Source organism: Choristoneura fumiferana, chromosome 17 (genome assembly GCF_025370935.1).
Source record: "Choristoneura fumiferana chromosome 17, NRCan_CFum_1, whole genome shotgun sequence".
Taxonomy (NCBI): Eukaryota; Metazoa; Arthropoda; class Insecta; order Lepidoptera; family Tortricidae; genus Choristoneura; species Choristoneura fumiferana.
The window spans coordinates 13,330,222-13,347,099 of NC_133488.1; the positions used below are offsets into that span (position 1 = coordinate 13,330,222).

Below are 16,878 nucleotides of genomic sequence, written 5' to 3' on the forward strand. Positions count from 1 at the left end.
CACAGGCAAGTAAATTTTATGAGTGGGAGAAAGGCTCCCACGCTGAGCGTTCCACTTAATTCGGTATTTTCATTTCACCCGCGTGGATTTACAAGTTAATGCCTGCAAATTGTGTGTTGTTAACTGGTGTTATTAGTAGTTATTTAGATGACAATTATAATCGATAATACAGGAGTAGGTGCTTATTTACTTACTTCCTAGGCCAACCAGCCCGATAGGTTCTAGGTATTTACAGAAACTAACTGTTGCCCGTGACTCCGTCTATGAAGAAGCCGTTTATCGCTAGGTATGTACCGTGCGAGAACTATGCGACTTCTAAACAGCTACAATAAGAAACATTAAATTCAGTGCGGATTTAATTTCCGGTAATTCCCAAAGAATGTTTGTGAAATCCCGGAATTCAAATTAAATTGCTACGCTTAAGCCGTTATTAAGCGTGCGAAGCCGCGGGTATCTAAAGGGCTATCCAATAAATGAACAACAGCTTCTCATCATTCCTACATTCCATATTTTTTCATTTCCATTATTGTGAAAAATTTCCGTGCTCGGAAACTAAAAATCGGTTCCCAGGTCATTCATTTGAAATTAACATATCGACAGGGCTGTCACAAGCCCGCTCGCGCTGGCGCACCGGGAATTACCACCGAGGTAGAAAAATCAGAGTGGTCCCGACAAGAGGCTCCTATACAAAATCTCCGTTTCACGCCCCAATAACTCTGCCGGAAGATTTGCCGTTCTCTTCACATGTGTTTACGCTACGAGTCCCAGAGAACTGGCGCGGAGCGATATTCTTTGACGTCATTTCACGAATATCGGTGTTTATTCCAATTCCTTTATTTACAGTGAATAATTTTACGGGATTGCTTATTGGGGCATGAGGGCTATTTTTGTAGGGACGGTTCTTTTTGGTCTGAAGTTTAGAGGAACATACTTCAAAATATACATGGATATAATGCTAGAACATTCCCGGCCACACATAAGTACCTTCAAAGGCCAATCACAGACCTCACACTACAAAGTTCAGTTTTCGAACTTCTTGTCGTGCTATTCCGTTATACGTCCGCATTTCACAGAAGAGTGAGAGAGGTGGTATCATACGGTACTGATTTCAAATTCCCATGTGTTTCTGTAGTCCCATGGTACTAGCACGTCATCAGGTTATCTCCACTAATAAGTTACATTACAAAGCACAGCTCATTCCATGTGTGTTCATAATAAGGAGGATAGTATTTTTTTTCGACTGGATGGCAAACGAGCAAGTGGGTCTCCAGAGATCACCACAGCCCATAAACATCTGCAACACCAGGGGTATTGCAGATGCGTTGCCAACGTAGAGGCCTAAGATGGGACACCTCAAGTGCCAGTTATTTCACCGGCTGTCTTACTCTCCACGCCGATACACAACAGTGCAAGCACTGCTGCTTCACTGCAGGATTAGCGAGCAAGATGGTGGTAGCAATCCGGGCGGACCTTGCACAAGGTCCTACCTGCAAATCATGGACAGTGAAGTAATAAGGAAAACTGGCTTTTTCATTTAAAAGGCGATAACGGTTTCCACACCCTAAACGGTAGCCCAATTTGTGGTATGTATGATACGCCTCAAAATAAAATCTACGTTTATTAATTACTAGCGACCCGCCCCGGCTTCGCACGGGCAAAATAAAAAAAACGGCCAAGTGCGAATCGGACTACCGCACGAAGGGTTCCGTACCTATACAATATTAGACATTAGCAAAAAACGGCAAAAAAATCACGTTTGCTGTATGGGAGCCCCCTTAAATATTTATTTTATTTTAATTTCATTATTTATTTTTAAAGTGAATGAATATATGTACAAATGAATATTCTGTGAATATTTGAAGCAACTACCTGTTGCCGTTATTAGTATCGAGCAAAAACAGCAAAAAAATAACGTTTGCTGTATGAGAGCCCCACTAACATTTTTATTTTATTCTGTTTTTAGTATTTGTTGTTATAGCGACACCAGAAATACATCATCTGTGAAAATTTCAACTGTCTAGCTAGCACGGTTCATGAGATACAGCCAAACGTGATTGAAAGACAGACGGACAGTGGAGTCTTCGTTATATCGTAGGAACGTAGAGTAAATGCATTTTTAGGTTAGATTGATATTTTTAATTTCGTAATATCTTTTGAATGAAATGTCCGATTTGAATAATTCTAAAAGTAATCTATGAAGTACAGGTATTGAAACCGTTTTGAATATAAAATTATTTATTTGGATTAGGATTAATACAAAGGTATGCATAACATGGTCTGATTTTAGACGGCATTTCTGTCAACTTTTAAAAAGTACTTATAGTGACATAACTACAATAGTTAGAGATATGGTATCGCGAAGTTTTTTGGAGATATTGATATACTTAGTCTTAAATATCGTAGAACATTTTTTGTTCTATAATCAATAGTTTCCTCAGCGCATGCGATGAAAAATGTTTTATGGCAACTTTTTTTACACTGAGTTACATTATTGAGGTTTTTTTAGGAGCTCTATTTTTTTCTGGTAATAAATATAGCCTATGGCACTTTGGAATAATTTAGAATTCTAACAGTGAAAGAATATTTAAAACCGGCCTTGTAATTTTTGAGTTAATTCGTAACAAACATCCAGAAATACAAAATTATAAATCTTTCCTCTTTATAATATTAGTATAAATAGATATAGGTATATCCTAGGTATAGCCGAAATCATTTTTTTAATAAAAGAAGTAAAAAGGGTTGAAGATGATTCAATTTGTGAAATTGAAATAAAGGAAACTTGAATAACAACGCAGGTACCTACTTATTTGGTTAAAATAAGGTAAGGTAATAAGGGCTGGAAACCATTATCGTCGTTTGTATGAAAAGCCGGACTATAGATACAATACTTTTCGTACTATCACTATACTTTTCTCACTAAGTATACCTACCGTAACTTAAATTTTCTTAACGGGACGAGCATAATTCTAGTAAAAGTAAAGGTAATATTGTTGTTACTTTGTGTTCTTTTATTACGCTGTTATATTTAATAGAGTAAGCAAACCGTAACTGCATTGTGGGAGCATTTATTGAGTCTTATTTTATAAAGTTCATATATTCTAGTTGCATCAGTGCTAGAGCACCCATAAAGACGAACAATGTGTTGCTTCATACAAGATTCAGGTATCAAAGTGTCTAACCTACCAAATAGGTACTTATACGGATAAAAGGTCTCAAATTGGGAGGACCTGCTTAAAACATTCTTGTTAAGTAGTTCAATATTCATGCAATTGACAATATAAACACTTAGGATCTTTTATCACTTAGTGAGACTAATACATACATAATAACTAGTGTATGTATCGTACTGTATATATTAAAAAATAATTACCTCGTACTATATTATATGAATAAAATATTTGAATTTGAATAACTAAACCTTACTAAAGATTAAACGCTTTTATTGCGATCTCGTCTTAGTCTTAGCGACATTATAAGCCAAAGAGTTAATTATATTATTGACTCTATAAGAAATGCTATTTATCCATATCCATACTAATATTATAAATGCGAAAGTGTGTGTTTGTATGTTTGTCCGTCTTTCACGTCGAAACAGAGCGACGGATCGAGGTGATTTTTGGCATAGAGATATTTTATGGGCCAGAGAGTGACATAGGCTACTTTTTATCCCGGAAAAATGCTTAATTTCTAAGGGAACAGCGCGCGATAACCAAATCCCGCGCGGACGAAGCCGCGGGCAAAAGCTAGTTAGTGAATCTATAGTTTTAGTATTTAAATATCGACACAAGTATTTTGAACAGTTATGATGCGCCACCAATTTGACTAAATTATCAACCAATTGCTAGTTGAAACAACTAGTTGTTTTGGCACAGTGCTCTAAAATGCATAGATGCCTAAAGAAACATAAATTTCCGAGGCATACGTCAACCAGTCGAAGCCGCCCCGATAGTCCCGGCCGTCGGAACCCTGCTGCACCTAATTTCCGTTGTGTGAACCATTTTGCTGTACATAAACTATCAGTGCTGCTACGCTACTATCACAAGTTTCAGTGACCGGCAAGCTTTGTGGTTTCCTACTAATGTTTTATTCGTGTAAAAATAAAATGTGGGATGTTCTACCGGGTGAAATATTTAGTACAAACAAACCCATTCACATTTTTTCGTCACTATTTTATTTTAGAGACGAATGAGATCCGATTATAAAAGAACCGATATACGTACAGATTAAAGTATAGGTCGATTTACGAGAGCACCTCAGAGCTGGAACCATAATGAATTGAACTAAAGTAATTCCACTGACACTGCGAGTGCCGTTCTTCTACCTTTATGGTCCTTCTAATTTTGCAAACATGTATAATTGCTTCTTCGTTATTCAAGAAAAAAGCAAAAATTACTGTAATCTGCACACTATACTAAATAGTACTATAGTATAGTAATAGTTATAAGACCTGTATTTAATCAATTTGTCATAGACGATGTGCACTAGTTATATTGACAGTACTATTATAGAACTCTATTGTAGTACTGTCAATAGATCTAGTGGTAACACGTACACCACATCCTGGTAGTCCGGCCAGGACGTGGCCAGGACCGTCTCTACAGGACGGAACTCTTCAATGGTTAATGGCATCGACTTGAAATTTGGTATGCAAATGTAGTTTGGGTGACAATGCAAGTAAATTCGGCAAAAACTACAGTCAGCAAAAAAACTTGTATTAAAAATAAAAAATACATCAAAAACTTGCAAGTTAGATCCACTCGCCGGTCTCTGTCTGATTGAGGTGAAATTTTGCAGACATATGCAAATTGGATACAATGCGATATTATTATAACAAGATGCTGATCTGATGATGGTGCTGGAAGGTGGGCATTAGAACTACTTAATGAGACAACACAAACCCATCTAGTTTGGGTTCGCTTGATTCGTCTTGACGAGTAATTTGGTGCTAAATGGTAACCAGGGTCTGACTGATGATGGAGCTGGAAGGGGCCGTAGGAACTCTGTTATTAAAAGACACAACCCCATCGAGTTTGGACTCGTTTGATTCATCTTGACAAGTATTTTGGTACTAGATGGTAACCAAGGTTCCGATGATGGTGCTGGAAGGTGACCATTGGAATTCGGTAATAGAGCGACACAACCCCATCGAGTTTGGGCTCGTTGGATTCATATTGACGAGTACTTTAGTGCTAGATTATAGTGATGATGGAGCTGGAAAACGCTACTATCCGTAAAACTACGCCGTAGATAATTTTGCATCGAAAATACTACAAAGTTAAAAATAAAGTTAAAGGAATAAATAAAATAAATAAAAAAAAACTAAAAAGTTAGAAATAATTTCAATCAGATAAGAAATATACCGTTTTATAGGCACGTTGTGTTAAATCTTTGCGTTTTTATCACAGTTTAATAAACGTGGAAAATTTATTTAAGAATATAAACTTATAGAAAATACAATCATATACCTAAGAGCTAAATACTACTAAATAATAAATCTACTAGCTAACTTAAATAATATTTTTATATTATAAAAAAAGACCGCCTCGAATTGTTCCTGGCGCAAAGGTGCCCAACACGCTTGCCGCGTTCCCGCGTTGAACGGCGATAGATAGCCTTTGCATCAAGAACGACTCGGAGCGAGAGTCTAATCCCCGGTCCCGCAGCCGGCGTCCTACTTCTTTAAAAAACAACTTAGCCTCCGAGCACCAACAACCGGTCGTCTCCACCGCAAGCGCAACAAATATGTAATTGGAGAGGGCTGAATATTTCTCGCGCTTCCTAAGGGCCGCTGATTCCGCAGCAGCTCCCGCGGTCCTCGTGGTTCGACCCAGGTGCGAGGCTGCAAAAGTGCTGACGCAGGTAGCGTCCCAGAGTTTAATGGGATAGTAAATAACACCTTCTATATTTCTCTTGCCATCACGATGTAACACACTTTTGTTTAAGTATAATAATTGGAACTGTGATAAAAGTGCAAAGATTTAATACAATGTAGGTACCTATAAAACGGTATATTTCCTATATGATATACTTAAATTATTTTTAACTTTGTAGTTCATTAATTTACAAGTAATAAAAGCTAGTTTTAAAAAAGATTTTTTCTTTTAATTTTGTTTTTTATTAAACTGTATATGCTACAATTCTATGAAAAGGCCACAGAGAAACACTAACTCACTCGTATCGTATAAATTCTTTTATTGAGTTCCGTGGAGGCAAACGTTCGTTTCTGAAACATTCTGCTACGAGTAGGTTCAGTACGTACTTACAGTACGCAATAGTACTCTAACTGAAAGCTTAATTGTAGCGAGTTCCGCTCCGACCGTACGTAAACTTTATGTTTCATTGAAATTTGTTCCTTAACTAACCGTTGGTGAATGACAAACACGTTAACAAACCTTTGTCATTCCCGAGACGGCTGAGAACATTTTTATCACTGCGATAGGTTTGAATAAACGTGAATAAGTCTATGCTCAAATTTTTATTAAGGTAAAATCTGCGCCATAATCATAATTATAATACCTAATGAAGTATGTTTTTTATCAGCTTATATATACTCGTAGTACGAGTATCTACGTATAGTCCAAGAAACTGAATCGCGTACCAGAGTGGATCCTTTGTACTAATGATCTGCGCGAAATTGATCATGGAAAGGTCGTCCTGGTGCCTACGAGATTCAGTTTCCTCGACTCTACATACTATAATCCATGTAACCATTATTCTTAATCGACTTTAATTGCAAGATCCATGTGGTGGACCATGTATTTCAACGGTTGTCAAATTGTATTTAGTTTTTTTTTTGTAGTTACAATGAACGGTTTACAAAATACGGCTTAACGTTGACTTGAACCTCATAAGGCCTAAGTCACATTTACCCCTTCCCGGTATCAACCAATGCGATCTAAATGTTTGTCCTAGGTCATTTCATTTAAATTAAATGAAAGCAGTTTATTGACCGGCCTCAAAAGGTACAAACTAACGTGTACATCGATTGTATTGTAATTTGTGAAGGGAATTTGTACATAAAACTAGTTATTGTCCGTAACTTTGTCTGTGAATAATTCGTTTATCGCGCAACCGCGGAAACTATTCAATTTCCATGATAAAAACTCTCCTACATACGAGTAGGTATGTCCTTCTTAGGGTCTCAAATCTAAAACTATCCTACGTATAATGTCTTAAACTTTCGTGATTTTCACTCATCTACTCGTGACCACGGCCACTATAATGTTGCCGAAACGTCGAGGTAAATATTACTCGTGTGTGTTAGCGTGATAAGTCCTGTGCCTGGTATTTTATCCTACGTATGTCCTTCTTAGGGTATCAAATCTCAAACTATCTCCATACCAAATTTGGTTGAACACTTTAAGGCTGAAAGCGTTACGCTTACAAATAAACCAACATACCGACTTAATCTGGCCTTTATAATATTAGTAAGGATATTGTAAGTAATTAAAAGAGATGACCTGTCGCATTTCCTAATTTGAATACTGGGTTGATTTCTATTGTTTGAAGTTGCATATAAATATAAGACGGAAACGTGGAAGCATTAGTATTCCTTTAGCTTGCCATAGTTGCAGTTGTGGACTTTTGAAAAGATCAGTGAATTACAACTGGTGACTGGTGAGTTCGCATGCTGAAGGCTTAAGATTAAACCAAAACGTGATATAGGTACAGTGGATCGAGGTAGGAAAACCTTCGTCAGTTATTAAATTGATTCCTTTACAAAGTCATAGACTCTTAGAACGTTTTGAAACCAAAGTACTAAGTAGACAAGTGCATATCAAAAAAAATAATAATAATAATTTGAAGTAAAATAATACTTAAAAAATAGAGCAGTTTTATAATGGCATGTCAATACTTGCGCAAATCTTCGATAGAAACGATATATAAGAGATCTTCTATGTGGTCGAAGGTTTTACTTCTATTAATGTAATTCGCATTTTGACATTCAAAGATTATAAGAATTTCGGAACAATCTTTTACACTCTAGTTTAGCTTCTAGTTCTAATTGTTTAACTTCGATTGCTCGTCTGCGACAGCACGTGCAGTACGCTCTACGTGTGAGCGACACAACATTACGACTATGAGTCTATACCGTATCGTCGAATGATTGTTTGTCCTAATACAATGGTTGTTCTATTGTCGATTGGTCTGATTGTTGCCTGAAGCCATCGGCTTTCAGGAAATTTATAAAATAAACTTAACCTAACCTAACCCATTCTAAGTAACCAACGCATAAGGTGTTCTGAAATATTTTCAGGTGCCAATCTGAAGTTTCAGGTGCTAGGACAATCGATCATTAGGACGAATATAACATTAGGACAAACAACGGTAGGCGATAAGCACAATAATATTATGTGTGTTCACTTTTGTATTGTTTCATGCGTACAGAGCATGCCTCCGTACGTGGACCCGACTCCGAGCGGGGTCGTGTTCGAGTCGGACACTCAGACATCTGACTTGGGCCTGGACAAAGATGTCTCGGTACTCAAAAAAGCAGCACCCAGGAAACACGAATACGTGTGGTTCAACATTTTTTGGTTCCTTTACCTCCATATTGCCTCCCTATATGGAATATATCTGGCTTTTACGTCGGCTAAATGGCAGACTAACGTTTTCGGTGAGTATTTTACACCTGCTTTTTGTGATTCTTTCAAAAATTTATAGAGTTGAATAGTAAAAGTTTAATCTATTAATAACGCACTGCTTAAGTATAAGAAATGAGCCTTAAACTCTTCCTTCATTAAATATTAGCTGTTGCCCGTGACTTCGTCTGACAAGAATTTGTTCATCGCACGCTAGCAGCGGGAACTATACAAATCTCCTGGATATTTTTTATATCACCTTTTTAGGGTCCTAAACTATTTCAATCACAATACTGAAATCGGTTCGATTGAGTAGGCACTTTAAGAATAAAAGCGTACCTAAGTAATATACAAACTAACAATCAAATAAACAAGCACGCAATTCATAATATTAGTTTACCTTACCTACATGTAGCACATGTAGCACAAGCCTTTTCAAACTCATTTCTTGATACAATTTCCACATTACTTAGACCAAGATATACGGATGTAAAGTCATGCTACTTTTATTTACAGCTTTCACGGTTCACCTAATGTGCGCCATAGGCATAGGCGCAGGATCTCATCGGCTATGGACGCACAGAAGCTACAAAGCAAAGACACCTCTTCGAACCCTGCTGATGATTTGGCAAACCATGGGATTCCAGGTAATCCTAAACTTTGCAGCGTATCTAGGTACATAAGTTAAGATCATCATTTTGTACTTTTTGTAAGTTATTTTTGTTAGCTCTACAAGAATCCAACGAGGCTTGAATTGAGTAGGTACACTTATCTCAACTTGCCAAGTTTAGGGGTAAAACCTTACACAACCTAGGTATTAAGTTTGACTCGTATTATAGGGCTACGATCTCCCGAAGCTCTTAAAGTTCACATGATCAAATGATACTTACATACAATGTTTTGTTGGTGTATTTTCATACAATAGGTAGATACTTATTGTAGATAGGAACCTATTTTATGGTTTCTATACTCCCTGTTGACATAGAATTACGAAATTTAGCCATACTAAATATATCGGTAACCACCATTTCATTGTATGCACGCAAACCTTCGTTAGTTACAAACATTACTTATTTGTATTTTGCTTTACAATAAAAGAATAACAGTGATCAAAGTATCTCTATTATACTATTAACCAGGACTGCATTTTCGAATGGGCCCGCGACCACCGCACGCACCACAAATACGCAGACACAGACGCAGACCCTCATAACGCGGAACGCGGGCTCTTCTTCTCTCACATGGGCTGGCTCTGTTGCAAGAAGAGTCCCGAAGTCATAGAGGGCGGCAAACGCATTGACTTGACTGATCTGTACGAGGATCCCGTTGTCATGTTCCAGAAAAGGTGAGATGTTGTCGAGGCCTATTAGAAAGATCATTACAGAAGCTCTTAAGACTTAAAAGACTTAAGGTGTCCTCGATAATTGTCATTATGGATGGATCTTTACAAGTATTATAAATGCAAAAGTAGCTCTGTCTGTCTGCTACCTCATCACGTTTAAACGCTGAACCAGTCATGGAATTCGGTGTGGAGATACGAGTATGTAGTTTGAGACCCTGGGAAGGACATGGGATAGAGCTTATCCCGGAAAATAACATAATTCGCAAAGGATAGCGATGAACAAAATCATCGCACATGAATATATTTTTCAAAGTGATGGCTAGGCTAGGTATACCAAAATTAAGACCAGCAGATGTTTATATGAATAATACGAATGTTTGTTCTCGGGTCTTGGGTAATTATGTATTTATGTATATACGTATGTTTATACGATGCCTAGTATAGGACAAGCTTTGCTTAGTTTGGGACTAGGTCAATTGGTGTCAAGCGGTCCATGATATTTTTTTTTTACATATATTATGATCGGATTTCTATACTCTACCAGTAACTTACTTATAAAACTGATTTTGGACTTTCATGTAAATTTGCGATGAAAATGTACATGGCCAAACTGAACATTAGCTTCAATTCACCAGGCATTACATGAAGATGATGCCGATCCTCTGCTTCGTGCTGCCCACCATAATCCCAGTCTACTGCTGGAACGAGACGTGGCTGAATGCCTTCCTTATTCCCACAATACTTCGGTACACCTTCGGCATCAACGTTGTGTGGAGTGTCAACAGCTTCTCGCATATCTATGGTTACAGGCCTTATGACAAGTAAGTCTTTAGTAAAGTTAGATTTTACTTAGTTCTTGTCGATAATCTCACATTTGTCGTGGCCGAAGTCGTATGTCGTGGCACAGTCTCGTTCTGTTTAAATTTTCCCTTTCTGGCATAATAGCACTACTAACTTATACCTCGAATTAATTTTATTTACAGACTGTGCACAATTCAGTAAGTAGGTACATATTGGACTTATTTGAAAAAATACAAAAAGTGTGGTAGGTTAAAAAATCAATTAGAATTAAAATATGTAACTATCGTAATACTAGTAAGCGGCCATTAAACAAAACAAACAATAATAAAATTAAAAGTAAAAAAAGTTATAGGACTGAAAATGCAGTTGTTGGAATTTTAAATGTCACTTTTACACGGGATGCGATGCTACCTACCATAATACTGAATTAAGATAATGTTGGTGTCCCATAATATTTTACAACATTGTTCAATATTCAATTAAAGCATCACATTGTTGGTAAACAATTGATACAAATAACACCCTACGATAATTTTAATGAATGGTAATTGACAAAGTTCAATGGAAGTCCTTCTAAACTGGAGCACGCTCATTGATTGTGTCTATTGTTGCATAATTTATTACAATTACTTGCGCTAACTAGGTAATCAATTCGATATCTAATTGAATATTAATCGATTTGGCGATACATTCGATGGTAATAGGTACTACAATAACAGGGATACTTCATGGCAGTCAATAATACCAACCGCAGAGTTGTATTGTATTTAGTGTTGTTTTATTTTCATTATTGATTAGATGAATTAAATATTATAATAGATTGCTCAACAAGGGACTTAAACAAGCCATAATGACACGAGATGTTAAATGCTAAAAAAGGTATAAAAACATAAATTCACATAAAAAATGTTGTGATAGGTACGCTGTTTTACATGGTTTTACTGCGCATAATTAATAATCGTAATTCTTGATTATCCTTTAAACAGTAACAGTTAGGCCACTTGTCTTGTAAAAATTAACTTCATCTGACCTGGTTAATGTACTCTGAAAGTTAACGGAAATATAAAATAACACGGTGTATAGATATGATAGAAATGGTGTAATCAAAAATAAAGATATCCTGGGGTGTACAATCAGTCAAAGTCAAAGTCAAAATATCTTAATTCAATTTAGGCTATAGCAAGCACTTATGAATGTCAAAAAAATCTACCACCGGTTCAGAAAAACCTCTGCTGAGAAGAATCCGGCAAGAAACTCAACGAGGTATATATATATTTTTTTAATAAAAATAAATAAAAAGTATAACGTGCTAATCCAGATTATAACTCATTTTGGCATGAAAGAGTTATTCATATACGCACTCACAAACTTTCAAGTTTAATTATCTACAGTCACATAGTACCTAATTATGAACAGGCGTGGTGGCCTAGAGGTTTCAATGAGGGCTATCGCGAAGGCGCTATTCGCGTGCGCTAGTGTAGCGTGAGGTTTATCACAAGGTGAAATGAATGAAGGTCTCTATAAGTGTGTAACACACTTGAGCTACGCGGCTTTATTTATAATTAGAATAATTTTGTTACATATTTTGCAATATCTGAAATTAATTATGGCAAATATGCGTTCCTGGGCAAAGAATGTCTGTGTTTTGAGACAGTTTTGTCTTTCGGAAACCCTAGTCCTCCCTTTTTTTCGAACAAAACGGGGACTTTGCAACACTGGCATGCTCGATATTTTTATGGTACGGTTTTAAGGTGTATTAAATATGATTTTAATCTAAACTTTGTTTTCACGCCCGTAATAACAGACTTTGAAAGCCATACTTAAAAACCTCACGCAACAGTGCGCCATCTAGTGAGACAAAAAACGATAGCCCTCATTATGGCCTCTCAAATAGAAGATCGTGGGTTTCAACCCATAAAGCACTCAAAAATACATACGCAACTCAATTCATGTAGCCGTTTGAGCGTCAGATGTGTGTGTGAGTTCTTTGTCTTATCTTATCCGATATTGTCGCCATCGACAGTGACTCATCATCATCATATCAGCCGTAGGACGTCCACTGGTTAGACATAGGCCTCCCCCATAGACCTCCAGTTGCCTCCGTCATCCGTCTATCTCGTTGGTGGACGTCCTACGCTGCGCTTGCCGATCCGCGGTCTCAACTCGAGAACCTTTCGGCCCCAACGGCCATCTGTTCTCCGTGCTATACGGCCAGTGACGTAACTACTAATTTACTCGTATAAACTAAACCGCATCACCACATCACATGATCCCGCTGTTTCCAGGTCACTGAACCCCCGCGAGAACCTGGCCGTGTGGATGTTCTGTGTGGAGGGTTTCCACAACTATCACCACACCTTCCCGTGGGACTACCGCGCGACAGAGCTGCCTTTGTACAATATGCTCACTCCAACCATTGTGTTCATCGAGGCGATGGCTAAGGCAGGTTTTAATTACAAATAGTAGCGGACTGGCGAGAGCGTTTTAATCTTTTAGACAATTTAATCACGCGCGTTTGTACCTAGCTTTAGAGCTTATCCATCCATGTTGGTTTGACACAAATTTTCCAGTTCCATTACAAAAACAAAACTCTCACTAATGGATATTAAATAAAACCGGCAAAAGAGCGTATCGGACACGCCCAAGATAGGGTTCCGTAGCCATTACGAAAAAATCAAGTAATATTATGTGCGTTATAACAATACAACACAACACACACAATAATTAAAACACTTAGTCTTAAAATCTACTACCAGAAAAAGAGCGTATCTTCACGGCACTTACGTCCTTTTGTTGAGAAGCGCAGTTTTTCGGCAATAACTCAAAAACGGTATATCCGATCATGTCGAAACCAATTTTCGTTGAAAGTATTTATTAAGCGTTACCTTTCCATATTTTTTGAACAAACGGTTTACAAGATAGAGGGGGGGGACACAATTTTTGCTACTTTGGGAGCGATTATTTCCGGAATTCTTCACTTAATCAAAAAAGTTTTTGAGAAACCTTACTATCTTTTCAAAAGAGCTGTCGAACTATGTGCCACACGTTGATGCGAGTTAAAAAATATTTTTTTCAATTTCTGTTACATGTATCGAGTGCCCCCCTATAAATATTTATTTTTGGAATTTAACTACAAAACTAAATAGCGGCTTTGACAAGACATCTGTACTCCAAATTTCATTGATATACATCTTGTCGTTTTTGAGTAAAATGGCTGTGACATACGGACGGACAGACAGACAGACAGACAGACAGACGGACTTGACGAAACTATAAGGGTTCAGTTTTTGCCATTTTGGCTCCGGAACCCTAAAAAGGACCTACAATTTATAATTAAGCCTATTGCTATATAACCTAGAAAATGTTTCATGTACCTCAGTTTTTTGTACTGCTTACTATGCTGTGGTGTACAATAGAGTCGTTAGGATAGGATTAAGATATCAAATCGAATCACGGTACTTTTTCTATGTCTTCCACCTTCAATTCTTCAAATTTTAGCATCTCTACTTACCGTCTTAAATTTTGCTCTCGAGCAGATTGGGCAAGCGTACGACCTGAAGAGCGTGTCTCCTGAGATCGTGAAGCAGCGGTCCCAGAGGACAGGAGATGGAAGCCACCACCTCTGGGGCTGGGACGACCCCGAATTCACAGAGAAGCTGAAGGAGAAACTCGGAGCCGTGAACAACTCGGAGAGGGGAAAAGTCAAGTGTGGATGAAGTGGATACTACCAGCAATGTGCCATCAAGGAATCCAGAAGATGCTTGTTTTTTAATTCTTTTAAGACTTTTGGAAATTGAGAACTTCTATCTTCATTTTTGAAATATTTTGATTTTCACATTGCTAGATCAGAAAAAACGTTAAATTAAGGAGTTTTTATCTACTTTAATGATCAGTTTAAAAAAGGGGCCTATTGATCTCGTAAATTCGCATAAGTAAACTGTTTTGCTTAAATTAAGTCATTAGCATTTCTAGAATGTTTCAACTGATGTTGTCTACATAGGTGATCATGTTCACGACATGTTACCTTTGATGATGAATAGCTTGGAACAGCAATCATGCCTGGATCAGATACCTTTATTGTCTAACGCACCCGGAATCGTAATCGTTTTCACCGCTTCTTTCTATCGCGTGATTAAAGACGAGATTTTTTTTTTATTCGACTGGAACGCAAACGAGCAAGTGGGTCTCCTGATGGTGCGAGATCACCACCGCCCATAAACATCTGCAACACCAGGGGTATTGCACACGCGTTGCCAACCTAGAGGTCTAAGATGGGATACCTCACGTGCCCGTAATTTCACCGGCTGTCTTACTCTTCACGCCGAAACACAACAGTGCAAGCACTGCTGCTTCACAGCAGGATTAGCGAGCAAGATGGTGGTAGCAATCCGGGCGGACCTTGCACAAGGTCCTACCACCTGCAAAGAGGATAGAAAGGAATGGTGAATATGAACGCGAGCGTCCATACGTTAGACAATGCGGCCTCAGAGGTCAGGTATGACATTTGGCTTCATTCGGTCACGCAAATGACGATGACAACAGCGGTCGAAACGCTTTCGAAATGACTCCACTTCAAATCGCTCCTAAAATTTGACGCCATCCCATTTAGTCAATTATAGAAGTACATATAATCCTCTTCCCCCCGGACCGCCGTAAGGTGTTGACGTGTATACTGAACTGCAGGTTGAAAATAATAATTTTAAATATCATTTTCGCTTCATAAATTGTTTCAAAATAATAGGAGTGCATAAACTCGGTGCAGTGACTTAAACTCAGTTAATTGTGAGTATTGGACCACCACCTCGCGCTGCTGCTATCCTGGTACCTCAAATCTCTGTCCAGACAATAACGCGTACGCTGGCCAATCACGACAACGTTTCATACCTTCACAACCTTATTGGCGCTCCACCCAGCTGCTTGGCCCCGCCTCTCAACTTTACGCCTATCAGCGCGAGCGCAGCGGCTGGTGTTTGTGCAAATTCCTCTGTTTACTGCGTGCATCCCTGCGCGGTTTGTGTCTCCCTGGTACCTATAATGGAAAGTGAAACAAACTCGCATTCAGAAACCGACCTCGTGGTACTGGGGGAACAGGAACGTGAGAAGCCGAGCTACGTATCAAGGCGGCCCAAGAGACACCGCGAGGAAGTCACGCAGGCTGACTTTAGTCAATTTAAAGAAGATATGAAGAGCATGATTTCAGCGATGTTATCGTCTCAACTAAAAGAGATCATGAAAAATTCGGAAACCCTCAAAGAGATCCAGCTTACAAACCGAAATATTGAGGACTCCGTGACCTTTTTATCCGGACAGTATGACGAGTTTCGGAATAAAATACACAGCCTGGAAAGTCAACTGGAGGAAGAGAAAAATAATGTCAATTTATTAGAAAATAAAATAGAGGAACTGCAAAGAGAAAGTCGTAAAACTTACCTTGAACTAAAAAATGTTCCAAAAATACCCAATGAAGCAAAGGACGACTTAATTAACATGATGCTAACCCTATCAAAAACAATAAACTGTTCTTTTAACAGATCAGATGTAAAGGATATATACAGAGTGCGCCCAAAACAGGACGGCAACTACCAAAATACTACTATTATCGTCGAGATGGTATCAACCTTACTAAAAAATGATATTTTAAAGATGTGTAAGGCTCATAATATTAAGTACAAGGGAAGCCTGCGAGCTAAGCACCTGGGCTTGAGGATCAATGAGGACACCCCTGTTTATGTGACTGAGCAGCTGACTCCGAAAGCGGCACGACTACACTTTCTCGCGCGTGAACTAAAAAGAATAAGCTGTTTAAATATTGCTGGACCAACTACGGCAAGGTATATCTCAGGCAGGAGGATAACTCGAGAGTCATCTTAGTGCACAGTGAACCCCAAATTGTGTCTTTGGGTAAGGAGACTGCCCGTGCAGTGCCGCCTGGCGATCGGGCTCAGAATGTGAGTATTTCTAATAATGATGCTTTGTATAGTAAATCAGCGCAGACTGGGCCTGATTGTGCTGGAAATACTGCAACCTGACTGTCTTTTCTTCTGTTTTTGAGAGTTAAAACTATAGTATATGGTAAATATTGTACTTTTCTTCGTAACTATAAAGAACTACTAAAAATATGTAAACAAACTACTCACTCACACGTATACTTAC

At 38.2% G+C, this 16,878-nt stretch overlaps 1 protein-coding gene across 2 annotated transcripts; it reads left to right on the forward strand.

Annotated features, from left to right (window-relative positions):
* Window positions 1-7,543: 7,543 nt before the first annotated feature.
* LOC141437483 (acyl-CoA Delta-9 desaturase-like) lies at window positions 7,544-15,359 on the forward strand. Of its 2 annotated transcripts, none has more exons than XM_074100890.1 (7): window positions 7,544-7,617; window positions 8,389-8,617; window positions 9,099-9,229; window positions 9,722-9,927; window positions 10,560-10,745; window positions 13,011-13,167; window positions 14,262-15,358. In XM_074100890.1, the coding sequence occupies exons 2-7, from the start codon at window positions 8,392-8,394 to the stop codon at window positions 14,439-14,441; spliced, it is 1,086 nt and encodes a 361-aa protein (XP_073956991.1). In that variant the 5' UTR covers window positions 7,544-7,617; window positions 8,389-8,391; the 3' UTR covers window positions 14,442-15,358. The 2 variants fall into 2 exon arrangements, with proteins under 2 accessions (XP_073956991.1, XP_073956992.1); XM_074100891.1 differs by lacking the exon at window positions 7,544-7,617 and adding an exon at window positions 7,656-7,680 and having other exon boundaries at window positions 14,262-15,359.
* The last annotated feature ends 1,519 nt before the right edge of the window (window positions 15,360-16,878 follow it).